This window comes from Mustela erminea, chromosome 6 (genome assembly GCF_009829155.1).
Source record: "Mustela erminea isolate mMusErm1 chromosome 6, mMusErm1.Pri, whole genome shotgun sequence".
NCBI classification, from domain to species: Eukaryota; Metazoa; Chordata; class Mammalia; order Carnivora; family Mustelidae; genus Mustela; species Mustela erminea.
The window spans coordinates 28750538-28768139 of record NC_045619.1 but is presented as its reverse complement, the minus strand read 5'-3'; the positions used below and the strand labels follow the sequence as shown (position 1 = coordinate 28768139).

The 17602-nt window shown below is 42.6% G+C and overlaps 1 protein-coding gene and 1 long non-coding RNA gene across 4 annotated transcripts in view; one reads left to right on the top strand and one right to left on the bottom strand.

The window, feature by feature from the left end:
- The window catches only part of LOC116593033, an 81581-nt gene that overhangs the window by 39204 nt on the left and 24775 nt on the right, over positions 1-17602 (top strand). The gene's annotated exons all lie outside the window — the stretch shown is intronic.
- CCER1 (coiled-coil glutamate rich protein 1) lies at positions 14310-17543 on the bottom strand. 2 transcript variants are annotated; one of them, XM_032346791.1, is made up of 3 exons: positions 15614-17543; positions 14964-15105; positions 14310-14326 (listed from the first exon to the last, which is right to left on the bottom strand). In XM_032346791.1, exon 1 carries the CDS (start codon positions 17016-17018, stop codon positions 15696-15698), a length of 1323 nt encoding a protein of 440 aa, XP_032202682.1. In that variant the 5' UTR covers positions 17019-17543; the 3' UTR covers positions 14310-14326; positions 14964-15105; positions 15614-15695. The 2 variants fall into 2 exon arrangements, with proteins under 2 accessions (XP_032202682.1, XP_032202681.1); XM_032346790.1 differs by lacking the exon at positions 14310-14326 and having other exon boundaries at positions 14408-15105.

The following is a 17602-nucleotide window of genomic DNA, read 5'->3' as shown; positions in this document are numbered from 1 at the left end:
AACTTGTGCTTCTCTCTCTGAGAGCAAGGGGTTAGAGAACAAAATAAGAGAAGAAAGTTGCCAAAGAATGGGGAGTTAGAATTTACAATTTCATTGGTCTTACGGCTCCCGATGGTGGCAAGACCGAGATAAGACAGCAAAATCGACAAGGTACATGTGAAGGCCAGCGGCGTTGAGGCCAAGGGCCTGTAAAATGGCTATTGTGGTGTGGGTTTCCAACAGAACTAGGGGATGGCAGGGTTTCTAGGTGAGTGGAAGACTGGGCTCTGGAGGCAATAAAGTGATCACTGAAGCTGAATCGAGCTCAGGTTCCTGGTAAACGGAGAGTAGGAGAAGGGTAGAAGGAATTTGGTTGTGGTCATGAGAGGCACCCTGCTCACGCTAGGCTAAAGAATCAAGGTTTATAAGTGGGCAGCACTGTAGAGCAGGAATTATGCCCCCCACCCTGACTCCGGTCCCCAGGAACATGAGAGAATAAGCTGTGTATGCTCAGGCAGCTTCGAGGGAAGGCAAGTGCCTTAGAGGAGCCCCAGATTTCAGAAACACAGAAGGCTCCCTCTGCAAAAAGGCTGAGATGCTGGGAAAGCTGTTTACCCTGATGGGGCAGGCAGGCTTCCAGAATGTGCTCTCAGTGCCCTCAAACAGAGCCTTGCGTTCAGGAGGGGACTCTGCTATCAGGGCTCATACTCTGTGGACATGGCTTTGAAATTCTTACCAGTCTTTGAAATTTGCTTTCTCAACGGAAGCTGATGGGATGATGGAGAATGTGTGCGAACTTAGAACCTCAGCTCACCTACTGGCCTGCCTCCCCACTGTCTCCCTGCCTCCCTGGACAAGGCCTCAGCCACCTGACTCCCCCACCCTGCTACCCCACTGCTCAGGGATGGCTGCTGCCCCCATTACTAGGTAAGGGGCTTGGGGATGACTAGGGGGTCTGGAATGCAAGGCCCACATTGAAAGTGATAGGGCAGGGCCCGGTCTTTTGGGAGGGTCGGTTCTGGTACCTCACCCAGGAGAGCATGATATTCAATAATTTTTTTAAAAACCACCATGACGGGTTTGAAAGGAGACCACAGAAGAAAGGAAAAAGCTTTTTCCTTTGCTTTCTCTCACAAGGGGCCCTATGTTTATATTTTGCCCTGAACCCTACACTTTATGTAGCTGGCCCTGACTGGAGGTTTCCAGAGCTAACAAAGGAAGACCACAGACGAAGGGCAATGAGAGAGGACTACAAAGAGGGGACATCAGTGGGACTCTAGGCGAGGGCAGGAAGGGCGGGGAGGATGGATGGATTGACAGCAGGGGATGATGGGCTTTGCATTTGGAGCGGTGGCCAAGGAGAAGATTGTGAGAGAGATGGAAATTGCCCTGTCAAAGATCCAGATGGAACGCTGACAGAAGTTCGAGCGAGAGTGCACTGAACTCGAGCGCTTACCTTTATTGCTTATGGCCTTTGCTCAGGACGCCAATCAGAACGTTAGGAGGGTTTCACAAGTTGGTTCAATAAATCCTTTCCCAGCGGCTACCGACACAAACCACTTCAAATCTGAAAGAGCTCCTCTTGCTGAATACAGCGGTACACCGTGGGGGCAGGTGGAGGCCAAGGGAAAGCAGGAGGGGCAGGATTTGAGTCTCACTGCACAGAGGTGGATGTAGCCCAAACCTATTGAGTTTACAAAGGAAAAATGAAAGGTTTGGAGACCTGGCTTTTTCAGTTGCCAATTTTTACCCCGATCATAGACCCTAATTTCTTCCAGCTTTACCTGTAAAATGGGGATGGTGATCATTCTTGCTTTCAAACTCCCTGAGTTTGTTAAAAGTGTCAAAATATATTTTTAAAAATATGAAATTCCCTTGCAAGCAGCTATATAAATATTAATTGGTACTTTAAGTCTATATTCTTTTTTTTTTTTTTTAAGGTGGATTATTGTTTCCTCCAAATTACTCTGTGACAGCATTTAGGAGAGAGACACCAGAGTCCTGCTTCATTGTTGTCAGCCCCACATCTCTGGAAGGTTCAAGTCTTAGGGTGGAGCTCTGAAGATTGTAAGTACAAACAAAGCTAAAGTAAAAGGGGAGGTTCCAAACCAGTGGAAAGCAAAGTCCATGTGTGGATGGATGAAAGTCTTAGAAGGTATATATTAGATTAAAAAGGTGGGAAGAAAAAGAAAAGAAAGAATTTAGGATACTTTTTACTCTATACCATTTATCTACATCAAGGAAGTCTCTTTTTCTGAATTATTGTCTCTTTTTCTTTTCCATATATTATGGAAGGGTCTAAAATGTAAGTGGGCATAGCCCCACTTACCCACTTTTCCTTATTTATCAGTGAAATAGCCACAAAAGAGCAATTGTGGGCAGTGTAGAAGAAACCCATTAACAATCTAAAGAGATCCACGAACCATCGCATTCAATAATAATGTCAGGGTTTTAGGAAAGGACTTAAAGATGGTCCGGAAATTAACACTTCAGTAAAATGTTCCAGTCACCTCTTAATAAATCAACATCTTAGCTTAATTCAAACAAATGTTTGTGAAACCTCTTTTCTCAAACACTTATTTAAAAATTTAAAGTAGATAATGTCCATCTCTTCAATTTTGTTAGATTTTGGAGACAGAATTTAAAATCATAATGTGTCCCAAACTGCATTTTTTTTCCCCTCCTGGGAAGATTAAAATAGTGAGTAAGGTGTAAACATTGGGCGCTGACACTAGTTCATATCTCAGGTGGTGGTTCTGGCATCGCTTCTTTGGAAAGATCGCCACCTAGGGGAAATTATGAGTCAAAGCAACATCTGCAATGCACCACACAAGCCGCATAATACCTAATGACATATATAAGAGGAAAAACATGTATTTCAGTGAATGAGGTGCGCCGCCTAGGGAACACAGATAAAGTCGTGTTCCTAGTATGTATGTTTTTGCATGATTTATTTAATTTTGTTCCTAAGTACCATTAAAACTGCATATACCTCTTTTTTTATGCATTAGGGCTTGACTTCTAATTTTTTTCCTCCATATCTGGAAATACTTTTAGAAAATAGAGATCCTGATATTTGACCTTTGTGGAAAATTTGTCAATTTAAAATAATCAGTCATTTCATAAGTACCCCGAAAATGTTTGAAAGCCCCACATACTAAGGAATTCCCTCTCAATTAAGTCTTAGAAATTAACAAAAAACAAGGTTCCTTAAAGCCCTTTGTTTCTGAGCATTTTTGACTAGGTTCTCAATCACAGCAAGTAGGGTAGGAGATAGTGTAGTTGGTTGATTTGGATAGAAATGGGCTAATTTTCTTTGCTTCAGTTTCTCGATGGTTTTCAATCACAGAAATTTCCAAAAGCATATTGAACATGAAATATGATCCAAGCAGTAATCTTGCTGTGCTATGTAACAAATATGCAAACTTGAAAGAAAGCAACAGATTTTTTTTTAAGATTTTATTTATTTGACAGACAGAGATCACAAGTAGGCAGAGAGGCAGGCAGAGAGAGAGAGAGAGGAGTAAGCAGGCTCCCTGCTGAGCAGAGAGCCCGAGGGGTTCGATCCCGGGACTCAATCCCAGGCCCCCATTCCAGGCCCCTGGGATCATGACCTGAGCCGAAGGCAGAGGTTTTAACCCACTGAGCCACCCAGGCGCCCCGAAAGCAACAGATCTTTAAGTTAGGCTTAAATGGATAATTTAGCAGCTATGAGAAACATATATCCTGTGTGGGTTTTTTTTTTTTTTAAAGGAAAAGCTGCCAACCTCAAAAGTTAACTCTTAAAAAAGTCCCTAAAAATGATTTTACATTAGATAATGTTCCAAAGATAACTTTTGGTTGATTGGATTCTTCCAGGTTATCAATTTTCAATGTGTCTAGACTTACGGCATAGGTAAGAGTCTAAATAGATAAAAGACAACTCGTGGGTTATTTGAAGAAGTTTTATTGCCCTGTGTTTACCCTCATTAGATCTATTTTCATACTGTTTGGTGACTGCCTATTAAATCATCAGTCTTCCTCAAGAAATGGTAAGCCCCTTGCAGGCAGAGACTATCTTTTACCTGCAGTCATTTCTAGAGTGACATTTGTTTAGTGTCTGTTCTGATTAATACCCATAGTACCTACAGGTGGTTAAATATTTTGGATACAACCCTTAGCTTTACCTATAGCTCTAGAGTAGTCCCTAATATTTTAGGAAGTGCACAAAACACAATGGGTGAGTGAATGAATGAATGGCTTCCCAAAATGGACCTACCCTCTGTTTTAAGTATACGTTAAGTGGATGTATCACTCTCTCCTACATGCAAATACTCCTTGATTAAGTCCACCTACTGTAAAGGTATGATTAATATTTGTAAGGCAAAGGCAGACATAAATTATTCTTATCCTTTTTTAGATGATCACTAGCCTCTATAGCCTGCTATAAAGCATTTTTATAGGTAATCAATCAGTAATGGCACACCAAAAGGAAAGTGTCATATGAAATTATAAATGTGTATATATGAATTTATATATATAAGTATATATATTTGTACATGTGCATATAAATATAGTCTTCGGAGTAAGTAGCATATTTGGAATTGGAATAGAAAAAAATTCTTGGGGAGCTCAGGTGGCTCAGTCAGGTAAGCATCTGACTCTTGGTCGCAGCTCAAGGTTTGATCTCAAGAGTTATGGGTTCAAACCTCACACTGAGCTCCACGCTGGGCGTGGAGCCTACTTAAAAAAAAAAAAATTCTTAGGTGCATTAATAGGAATAATAAGTTAATCTACATGGGTAAGTAAACTGGATATCTGTTCATTACTTAATGAAATTATTTAAGTGACCTGACAGCCCACGTGTAAGATATGTAATATATGTTCAATTTAGTGGTTCTGATTCTCTTCTGCTTGCATAGTAGCTGTGTTCTAAACTTTAGTGTCCTATAGTTTTCGTATAAAAATGGCTAAGAATAATGAACCTAAATGATGAAAATGCTGCATTCTAAAATATACTTGACCTCAAGGACTTCAGTAAAATCCTTGTGAATCTGTCTGGTGTATGTAATCTAGACCTATCAGCTTTCTCCCTCCAGCCCCCATCAGCAATGCACCACCACGTATAATCCCCCTCAAATCTTACCTCTCTTCTGTTTGCACAGGCCGTCTCTTTTCTTCTAAGTCAACAGCTTTGCTAAGCGGGACAAACTAATCCATGCTAATATATTCATTCCGTATTATTCATTGTCAACTCTCTCCTGATAAGTGCAGAGTGTAAAAGTTGATTTATAAAGAAAAAAAAAATCGTCTCAAACTCAAAGAGTGGTGAGGTTTAAGGAAGGGTGTTTAAGTTAGAGAAAACATAAATATGACATTGACTGATAGAAACTATTTTGGAAAAAGAATTCTGAAGCACAGTCAAATTGAAATTCCTTGTCTGTTGCCTTACTTAGGGCCGGGTCTGATGGTAATGAGTAGCAGAGGAGCTGTGACACTTCACATAGTATTATTCCTAGCTAAGTCCTTATTTTCTGTGACGTTTCACCCACATTTCCCATTTAAATTCCCACCTCCTCTAATTCCTGATACTCTCCTTATGGTGAACATTTCTCAGCTTTTACACCTGGACTCTTCATTATATGCAAAGCTTTCAACTGACCTCCCGATATTGGCTACGGCTTTTATTTTTTATACCGTATTTTATATTTCCCCCCTACCAGTGACAGCCCTCACATTCTACCCCGCCAACAGCTGACAACTTTCCATTCCCACCCACTTCCATTAGTGACAGCTGATTCCTCATTTAGAGAATTAAGAATTCTGCCGTCAGAATGTGCTTTCCACATTCACCTTAGAAGAAAGGAAAAAGGGGCCAGGAAACTGCTCTAATGATGTGAATATTCCAGCACGGTTTGGCACTCTGCTGCTTGTCTCTCTTTAAAAATGTCTCATCCCATAAATAATTTATCACAGAACCTCTGGACATCAATTACGGAGACTCAGCGTTTTTTCAGGGCAGGATTACAATATTGCAGCGTGGCTGCCGGAGTTTGACTTTGGATGTTTACTCCGAGGGATGTCCTTGAATCATCGGAACTGAAATTGAAATTTCATCATACTCAACCCCCTCCCCCTTCCTCATTTCATGGAGCAGAGCAATGACACAAGAAAAACAGTGCGGGGCTTCCAACTTCAGTCGTCTGTTAGCTTTGCACCCTGGACTACGATGGTTCCCCGCTCAGGAGCCCGTCAGCTTCAGCTTCCTCGCTGTGCTAAACTAATTGGGTCTGTGGTCCTGACACCAGATAAGGACTAGGCCAGCGCTACTTTAAACGTGGCATAGAATTAGTGTTTGTTTGTTTTATAAAGATTTTATTTATTTATTTGATAGACCAAGATCGTAATTGGGCAGAGAGGCAGCAGAGAGAGGAAAGGAAGCAGGCTTCCCGCTGAGCAGAGAGCCCGATGCAGGGCTCCATCCCAGGACCCTTGGATTACGACCTGAGCGGAAGGCAGAGGCTTTAACCCACTGAGCCATCCAGGCACCCCTAATATTTATTTATTTGAGAGAAACAGACCGAGATAGCAAGGAAACATGAAGGGGGAAGAAAGGGAGAAGCAAGCTTCCTGGCAAGCAGGAAGCCTGATGTGGGGCTTGATCTCAGGACCCCAGGATCCTGACCTGAGCAGATGTATAACTGTTTTGAGCCACCCAGGCTGCCCTAAATGAAGTGTTGAAATTTCCAAACCAGGTACTTGAAATTGCAGAATTATGAGACGCTTCAAATGTAGTTGCAGGTGCACTTTAAGAGAATTGTTGCTGTGAATATTATCAAGGTGGTTCCCATTCATGATTCTGTGGCCTGTCAAGCTAGAGCCATGAGCTTCCTTGTTACATTAAAGGACTTTGTGTTCAGTTCCTATAAGGATCTGTCTGTCCATAAGGACCTGCCCATCGGATGACGCAGAGTTCTGGGTACAAGAGATGATCTCCAGGCTTCCTGCTGAAAATGGTTTTATTACACACATCATGAATAAGTCGCTATGCTTCTCTATGAAGAACTACCTAATCACCAGAGATCATTTCATAGATTCATTTTATTTTTTTCATAGTATTAAAAACATGCCTGGAGGGCTTCCTATATGCAAGAGTCTGCACTGAAAATAGAAAATCAGTTCTTTGCCCTGGTGGGGAAGGGGATTCCCTAGGCAGAAGAGAACTATAGAAAAACAACTATAACTTTAAGATGGTAATAGAAGGAAGTAGAAAGCAGGAGTACCTGCCCTTCGTGGAGGTGCTCTGGGCATTACATAATGAATGCATTACTAAGGAAGCTGCGATTGCGGAAACGACTTCTCAGGCTAAGGCAGAGCCAATCCTTAACACTGAGCTATGCTCCCAGTACAAGTGGTGAAGCAGCTGAAAAGAGCTGGAAATGGGACAATAATAAAAATATTAATTGTACTCTGGATGCTGGAAAAAAAAGCAGGTTTGTCTCTTTCCCTCATAAGTTGTACTCTAATTATTGTCTGTGATCATTAATAAATTAAGTGATGCTCAAGTCCCAGGACGTAACTATCACAAGTCTTTCACTTATAACTAGGCCAAAATAACACTGTATGTCAGCTAATAGAACTTAAAACTTTAAACTTCTTATATATACAAATATAAAACTAGGCCAATGGACACATACGCTGATTTTTATTTCTCGGGATTAAGGTATTAAGATTCTTTACTTCAGCTATTTGGATTTATAATTTAAGCATAAAGATAAATTCCAGGGGCACCTACATGGCTCAGTTGGTTAAGCAACTGCCTTCAGCTCAGGTCATGATCCCAGGATCCTGGGATAGAGCCTTGTGTCAGGCTCCTGGCTCAGCAGGGAGTCGCCTTCCCCCTCTTCCTCTGCCTGCTACTCCACCTGCTTGTGCTCTCTCTCTGTCAAATAAATAAATAAAATAAAATAACCTAAAAAAAAAGAAAAAAATAAAGTTCAATTCCAAATTTGTCTTTTTTGCTATTGATATTAAAATAAAAACAAATTACTGTATAAAATAGTGTTATAAATGCCAAAAGGAGGGCGCCTGGATGGCTCAGTCAGTTAAGTGTCTGCCTTCAGCTCAGGCTATGATCCCAGGGTCCTGGGATCAAGCCCCACATCGGGCTCCCTGCTCACTGGGGAGCCTGCCTCTCCCTTTCTCTCTGCCTGCCACTTGCCTGCTTGTGCTCTCTCTCTCTGTGTCAAATAAATAATCTTTAAAAAAGTGTCAAAAGGAATTCAAAATAGATTGTAATAATACATTTAGATAAAATTTTTTTATCACTATCAGATAATAATCCATGGAAATCCAAAAGTCTTCTGGGTCTGTTTTCCTTCTTTTACAAATTTCAGGAGTCAAAAAGACCCATTTTACTATCATTAAACACCGAGATGCTTTGTGACATATTCAATTAAGTTATACAAATATCTTTATATGGTGCTTCATGCCAACATCTCTTCTCTATGTATTAATATATACGTGTCCCCCCAAAATGCATCTGTAAACACAACAGAAACACCCTGATCATTAGTTCACATCTAAAAGTATTTCCCTTGCCGCTAGGTGGCGGCAACATATTAATAGTAGGAAGAACATATGTTCTGAAAGAGGGCAAAACTGAGAGTAAAGAAAAGAAAGTTTAACTTTGTTTTTGTATTTAAATATTTATACATTTATTTATTTATACATTTATATTTATATATTTATATATTTATTTATTTGATATATTTAAATATTTATATACTTTGAGGTGATGAGTTTATTGCAGGGAATAGTGTGGAATTCACCAATTTTTTAAGAAAAGAAAGCATGCTTTATTTTTATTTTTTAAAAAAGACTTATTTTTAGTTATTTTAGAGAGAAAGAGAGCACAAGCAAGGGGAGGGGCAGTGGGAGAAGGAATTTTTTTTTTTAAGATTTTATTTATTTATTTGACAGAGATCACAAGTAGGCAGAGAGGCAGGCAGAGAGAGAGGAGGAAGCAGGCTCCCTGCCGAGCAGAAAGCCCCATGTGGGGGGCTCAATCCCAGGACCCTGGGATCATGACCTGAGCCCAAGGCAGAGGCTTTAACCCACTGAGCCACCCAGGCACCCCGGGAGAGGGAATTTCAAGCAGACTCCCCAGGGAGAGTGGAGCCCGATGTGGGGCTTGATTTCATGACCCTGAGATCATGATCTGAGCCCAAATGAAGAGTTGGTCACCTAAACTGCTGAGCCACCCAGGGGGCCCTGATATATATATATATATATTTTAATTTTAAGGAATAAATAAAAGATGAGCATTGACTTTGGAAAGTCCATGGGGGTGAGAGAATGTAGATCCACTCAGTCCTGACCTCAGCTTGCCGTTTTTTATTATCTCTCAGGGAATGTTCCAATCGAAAGAAAGTTACAATAGCAAAAAAATACAATTATATTTAGTAGCATTATAATTTCACTTTTGGTAGTGTTTTTAATGGTAAGTATTATATAAAGTCTAATAGTGGTTTTGGTGAGAACTCGTAAATTAACCCCAGTAAAAAGCCTTGAATTACTAGAACTAAAAGTAACATGCTAAAAAATCTAAATCTATTCATAGGAGAGAATCCCCAAATATTTCATGATAACAGAAGTATCAAGCATTATAAAAAGTTCAAATGCCACAGGAAAACAACAGAAGATGCTAATATTAATAGCTAAAGACAGAACCTTCAATAATGTTGTAGCACGACGAATGATACCCAGGGATCTTACAGCCCTACAAAATTACTCACCATTCTTGTGAGTATTTTCCTAACATAAAAACTTGATTGTAATTTAATTATAGGTGAGAAGCAGCACAACATCTAAAACTATAAATTATCCCAATCAGGTGTTTTGTTTCTCATCAAATATGTGTATATTGACACATATATAAAATTATTAACAGTTTCTAAGATTGTCATCATATGACTTACATAAACTATTAAAGTACCACTACGAATTATAATTGAGACAGAGTATCGGTATCGATATCTCTTCCTTAGGTAGATACCATTATTACCAACCCTGCACTGAAGAGACTCTAATTCTTTCTCCTATCCTTCGAATTCAGGTCAAGCTTATAAAAGGAAATTTTTTCCCACACACACCGTCTTAAATAAGACAAGGGGGAGAGATGTTCCAGTAATACAATGGGCCCATAACTTTAAACTCAGAACGGAGGACTTGGGTCCTGAAACAACTACTTCTTTGAATTTCAGGTCCTTCGTCTGTATTAGGAAAATTAAGCATTAGTCCCCAGTGTGGCTATATGCTTAAATGCGATAATGCATGTTAAGAATCTTGCATATGCTTACATGGTTTTTGAAGTATTAAGATTTCTGTTCTGAATAGTTGATGTATTCCACGCAGGTATTTAATATTTATTGGAATCTTCAGTGTCTTTAGGCTTAGCGTAAGATAGAACCTTCTTCTTTAAGCATTACATCAAAACCCATGTTAAAAAGACGCATTGGCTGTATGAAAAAGAATGAGCCTGACTTGAGTGGATAATTCTTGGGACTAGCTATTAAAGTATTAATGTCAGCCATAAGAAAGAAAGAGACATCACTGAGCTGGCATGAGGGGGCGATGATAAAGAACAGAAGTTCTAGCTGCGGAGATTTAACTGATTTTCATAGCCCCGCCCAATGGTAAGTGCAGCTCAAAGAAATGTATCTGATTAGTTATCCACGGGGGAAATGAGACAGTTAATGTGTGACTTTGGTATTTATCTTGTGAGGGTTTACATTTATAGTTGCTCCGATTACTTAACAAGTGACTTCTAGACAACCCATAATATGTCAGTGGTCTCTGAACCTGAACGTTTATTCTGATAACCAGTAGTATCGCGGTCCTGAGTGTTTGAGTATTGACCCACGTCGTCTTCAAAATCTCATTTAATCTCATGAGGGGGAAGAAAACAAGAAGCCAGAATTTCAGGAACATGCCTAAGGCCACACAAGTAGGAAATGATAGATGTTTCGGAGCTCCAGACTGTGATCTTGATCATTGGCTTCCCACGAGGGCTCTGTGATGGCACAAACGCCTCCACTGCAGAACTTCTAGGTCCCTCATGAGCATGCATAGCACTTAAAGGTCTTGCTATGGAGCAGATTTCAACTCAGTAGGTGTGGGTGGAGGCTGGTTGGTGGAGGTTAGCTCTAACAAGATCTCAGGTGATTCCAATACCCTATGGTCCGTGGACTACACTTTCAACATCCAGGCACCAGACCACTACATCTGCACACTGCTTTAGCAGGAGCCCAAACCGAATGTCTCGGGCAAGCTGGTTCATGCTTAGTTTAGTGCTCACAACTAGAATATCTAGATATCTTAGTCCAACAGAATTGCCATGAGATGACGTTTCCTGAGCCTCATTAATGAACCTGAGATGATCTAATGTTCAGAAATTGACATGATTTTGATTATAGGGTGAGCTTTAGCATATAATGATTAACAGTGATAGACAGTCTATACTTCACTTATTTATTTATTTTTAAGATTTTATTTGTCAGAGAGAGAAAGAGAGAGCACAAGCAGAGGGAGCAGAAAGCAGTAGGAGAAGTAGACTCCCCGCTGAAAAAGGGGACTGATGTGGGACTCCATCCCAGAACACTGGGATCATGACCTGAGCCGAAGGCAATTACTTAACCCACCAAGCCCCCAGTCTCTATACTGCACTTCTTAAATATTGGGTTATTTGGTCTTCAAGGTAGGTCTGAGTGGTAATGGAGTATGACAAGTATTTTTGAGGAAAGAGACCCAAGACAAGTGATGACTGCCGTGAGTCGCTTTTGCAGCTATGACCACACAAAGATGCCCAAATTCTTCTCTTCTGTCAGCTGATCTTGATGTTTGGCTATGTTCCATTTACTGATTAAAAGTAAATAGATGCAAAAATAAATAAAAAGCAAATAGACACAAAGTGATAGTACTGAAACAGGTAAGATGTGGCCACATCCTTATTTTGCTTTAAATACACAGATAACCAAGGCCGAAGTTGGAAGCATTAAGGGTATTTTTCTATGGTTATTACATTAATAAAAACCTATCTCATACAAACAACAAAGCTGCATATATAATTTTATTATGCTGCTAAAATCAAAACTTATTTACTTATTTATTCTTATTTACTCCCAGGCCCTGAGTCTTATTTACTCCCAGGTAAATTTTACTTATTTAATCCCAGGCCCTGAGACCACCTGTGAGATAGCTGTACCATTTTCCTCCGAGACCCTCCGTGTTTGGTGTGGCAGAGCAGGAAACTGGTTATTTCACCTCTTGTGTCTATTTTAATGAAACTAAATATGTGGGAATTCCTTTTTTTCATATGCAGATGTTAAAAGTTTTATGAAACCATACTCAGAATTCAGAGTTGATCTCTAAATGTCAAATGGTAAACTATCCTTAGAAGACTAATATTTTCACAGAAAAAAAAAAATCATTTTGAGTTACTGTGGAGACTAAAGATAAATCAAGAAATGCTGTCAGTCACTAGGAAAGGAAAATTACCAAAGTCTCTATATTTAAAAACACTTGAGGATAGACAGCAAAACTTCTTATCAAGCCTGGGCTTTCCAAACATATTTGTGATTTATAATGTTATTTTTCTCCTCATTGACAAAGAATACCTCCGTTCTTGACAGAAATGGCTGCACGGCCCCTCTTTATCACACTGTGTTCACTCATCAAGCTTGAACTGACTTTAAGAATAGGCTTACGGGGTGCCTGGGTGGCTCAGTGGGTTAAGCCTCTGCCTTCAGCTCAGGTCATGATCTGAGGGTCCTGGGATCGAGCCCTGCATCGGGCTTTCTGCTTGGTGGGAGTCTGCTTCTCCTTCCCCTCCCCATCCATGCTCTCTTTCACTATCTCTCTCTTAAATAACTAAAATCTTTTTTTAAAAATTTAAAAAAAGAATAATGAGCTTACTTTGAAAAACCGTGTTTTCTTCAAGTGTACACTTATGGCTCAAACTAAAGACTGGGTTTATTCTGAGTTTATACCGATACCCCTGAATGATCCACTTGTACTGAACGTCCTGTGCAGAGATTCTCCATGGGAATGCTCCAAGCGTGCTAAGCAACAATCCCTAGGACTCTGTCATTAGACGGTCATGGGTGGGGAGGTGTCTGAAAGTGTTACTGATGGGTGTACCGGGATGACTAGCCTCCCCCCAACCCCAACATTATTTATTTCATATGGAAGGGACCATCACAATATCTGGCTAATAAAACCATAGAAAATTACCCTTAATGCTTCCAAATTCCTTTGGCCTTGGTTATCTGTGTATTTAAAGCAAAATAAGGATGTGGCCACATCTTACCTGTTTCAGTACTATCATTTTGAGTTCAGACAGAATTATCAGGGACTAATTTTCTTCATTAAGTTTTGCCGGTGTCTTTCAGAAGATAGAGGTAGCACAGAAATGAACAGATAATAGAACTTTGGCCTACCTGCGTCACTTTCATCGGCTGTTCCTCTGGGACACTGGTAGTTCCCTCCTCAGTTCCTTAAAGACACCAAGCTCTTCCCAGCTCTCGGCCTTCAGATTCGTGCACGTTCCCTCTGCCCACAGTTAATATCCCCAGCTTTACTCTTGGGTTTCTTTGTGATTTATGCTTTCATAGTGATACATTTCCTTGGCATTGCTTGCCCCTAATTTGTCTACCTCATTTAACGTGTCTTTTCTACTAAACTGTAAGCAACGTGAGAGTAGGAATTTTGTATTTTCACCCCTGTATCCTTATCACAATTCACATTGCTTGGCCCCTAGTAGTGCAGTAACTATTTGTTGAAGAATGGGGTTTGGGAAGTAGAGGAAATTGCTGAGGCACTGCTCATGTTTATATCCTTTACAAGGGCTAGTGAAGAATGCCTTGTGCCTGTGGAGGCAATTAATGTGTTAAATTTTTTGAAGGCAAAAGTAGAATCTTTCGTAATAAAAGAATTGTCTGATGTGATTACGAAGAAATTAAATCCTAAATGAAAGCCTAAATCCTTAATGAGAACACACTTACGATGAATATTTGAATGTCTTGGATGAAGTATTTATGAGCTATGATTTGCTGGGATTTGTGGACCAGTCCCAGGAGCGGGCCTCTTGGCTCTCCCCTACTTACATACACTAGAATAGTGAGAGTACTATGGAAACCTAACTGAAATTGCCTCTCGTAGAAAGTCATGATCTTTTAGAGTATTATTAAATATTTGGTTATCCACTGCTGTAGTTTGGAGTGTACAGCACCATTTTAAAATTCCTACAATGTGTTAGTTGTTGCTTCTGTCCATCCTGTTGACCACGGAAGTATTGCTGAAGAGATTTCTGGTGTTTAAATAATAAGAAGTGAAAAACAGAGTACTTTAACACTTTAATTTTTTTTTTTTTAATTTTCCAAGAGCTTAAGCTTATTCCCCTCAATGCTGCAGTACCCTGGGCTATATGAGTAAAAAGCAACATCCAGGTAAGATACCACCATATGGTCTCCACCAAATAAATACTAAAATGTGGCTCAAACTATACTTAGAAGTACAGTTGGTCAAAAAAGGTAATTTCTGAGAAATGAGGCTCAAATTCTTCATCTAGGGATATTCTGGAAATATGCTATGGATGGAACTTATTAAGTTATGAGAATTAAAGGCCCAGGAGGAAATGTAGTATTACTTCCTAAAAATGTCCGAATAAAAGCTATTACTTCGAATAATGTGTTCATAGATAATTGTTTAGACATTAGAAACAAGCTCACACAGGCTTGCACTTACACATCTTTGTTTTACTCTCCTTTATGAAGGAAGACAAACTGGGAAAGAAATAAGATATTCCACCCCCAAAGGCCAGTAATCCTTAAAAAAAAAATCCATTGCGCAAAAACTATTTTTATGGTTCCTGTGAACTTATGACAAGGAATATATCCGGGAACAAGGCTTCGAAATCTAAGCTATGTTCCATTGTTTGCAGTTACCTTGGATTTTAACTAGATGTACAAGTTGACTTCTGACCATGGGGAATCCTCTCCATGCATGGATTTATGGATTGTTGAGGCCATGGCAGATAACCAGTTCCACAGAAGCAACTTCATGCTCTTCTGAGGAAGATCCATAGCACTGTGGAACAAGGAATATAAGTGAGCGATGCCACAAGAGACTGCAAATGGGGTTATCAAAATACAACCCGCAAAAATGAACTCTGAAGGTGGAGAATCTACAAGGAAAAATACTTAGTGGTTTCACTGTTATGTGAAGAGCACTGAAATTCAGTAGCCATGGCATGTGCTTCTTAAGCATGTAAACAGCCAACCTATCTGTGGATTCCAAGCTCATTAAGTAGACAGTTGAATAAATTTGTAAAAAAAATCAGCATTGCCAGAATTAAAAAAAAAAAAAAGTCAGGTGCCAGAATTAAAAAAAAAAAAAAAGTCAGAGGGGGAAAACACCAAATGAAACTATTCAAACTGCAGTAATAAAATATTTGGCCTTTAATCATGTCCAATTAAATTGCATTTGAAAGCTCCCCCTCCCCCACCCGTAGTCATAAAGAAACACACCAATTTTTCAACATTTTATAATGGCCAAAGAAGGGGTTTACATAGGTATGTTTATTAGTGGAACTCACTTTTTAATTAGTTTTTAATAGGTTGCTAGTCCATTTTAGCCTTAAATCAGTTCCATCCCATTCTCAATCCCTTTCCTGAGGTCTAACAGTTAATGTCGTCTACCATGAGGAGCGCTTCCTGGGGCACTTTGGGAATCATCTGCTTGGGGCTTAAATAGGGGCAGTTGATAAAGTTCTCTCTCTCTTCCTCAGCCCCCACTAGGAACGATAAAGGCATTTCTAGAGGTAAAGGATTCTCTTCCTCTCTCGGCTCCTCTTCCTCCATCCCCTCCTCCTCCTCTTCTATATCGTCCTCTTCCTCTTCCTCCTCCTCGTCCTCCTCGTCCTCCTCCGCGCAGTCAGCGTCTTCCACCTCCTCTTCATCTCTGGCCTCTGCCTCCTCCTCCTCCTCTTCGCTCTCCTCTTCTTCCTCCTCCTCCTCCTCCTCCTCGCTCTCCTCCTCCTCCTCCTCCTCCTCCTCCTCCTCGCTCTCCTCCCTCCCGTCACACTCCTCGTCACACTCCTCCTCGTCACACTCCTCCTCCTCCCTCCTCTCGTCGTCGTCCTCCTCCTCCTCCTCCCCAGACTGCGCGGCGGGAAACCCGTGCTCCTCGTCGGGAAACCCGTGCTCCTCGTCGGGGTCGGGACTGAAGCCCAGAGAGGGATTCTGCGCAAAGGGGTACAAGGTCTCCCGCGGCTCCGTCTCTTCCTCGCCGCCGCTGGGGGGCGCGTCGTTCCCGGAGGAGCCCCCGGGCGAGGCCGCGCCGCGCGCCTGCGCCTGCTGCGCCCGCAGCGCCTCCTGCTGGCGCTCCAGCTTCTCCTGCTGCCGCATGTCCTCGTAGATCTGGTTCATGATGAACTGGGTGGTGTTGCGCGGCGCCCGCATGCCCGGGGCCCGCCACCCGTACAGGTTGACCGGCCTCAGCAGGGTGCTCAGATCCACGGGCGGGCTCCTCGGGAAGGAGCGGCGAGGGTGGCGGCGCAGGCCGCGGCCCCTGCGGCCCCAGCGCTTCTTCCTGCCGGGGGGCCTCGCCCAGCCGGGGTTCCAGGGCCCGCGACAGCAGGAGCAGCAGCAGAGGCAGAGCGGGTGCACACCAAACACCCGGATCACTTGCACTTGGCCGGGAGGCTTCCAGAATCCGGCCGGAGGTGGGCGCCAGGGCTCTCCCCAGCGCCCCCAGTTGGAGTACACGGCCCAGTAGGGCCGTCGGGGTGGTTGGAACCAAGGGCCCGGACCGTGCTGTTGCTTCGGCTGTTTCCTGGGGGGCTCATACTCCGACTTGGGACCATAGCGGTGGCGCCGCTGGTTTATGGGAGCGCCTCTGCGCCTTCGGTGGCAGGTAGACCAGGTACCCAAGGGGGCGGAGGACGCCCAGCCGCCGCCCAGGTTGAGAGGGTCCTCCCTGTTGTCCAGGGTCTGGGTCATCGTCCAAGGGGCTCCCCCGGAGGGCTAAACAGAAGCGTCCTAGAAGCTGTCGTCGGTTGGCCTGATCTGAAGGTCTGCAGAGCCTCGTCCGTCTGGGCAGCACCACGTGCCTGCTACTGGGAGGGCAACTTTCTCTCCAAAAGGACCCCCTTCTCCCTCTTCTCTGCTTGCTGGATCGCTCTTCCTTCGTAATCTCTTGTCTTTCGCACCCAAGTTGTCTCGCCCAGGTGGGTTGGGCGGGACTGGGGCTGGGTAAGGATGGTGGGGGAGGAAGGTGTTGGTGGGCGACGCACGGTGAGACCCGCTCCCGGGTCCCACACACACCCGCCTCGGCGGAGGCGCGGGCTGGGAACCGGGGAGGCAGGGGCTGCGCGTTACCTTGCTGCTCCCTCCCAACCCAGGTGCTACACCGTCGCTGTCCTGGCGGGACTGAGCCGGCGCGGGTGGCTCCGGCCTTTAAATACCGGCCGGAGGCCCCCGCGTGCCCACCGCGTCCTCGGTTGCCCAGGGCGATAGCCAATTGGGGTCGAGGTCGTTCTCGCTGTGCGAGGAGGGGGTTCCGGGTGGAACGAGGTGCCCCGTGA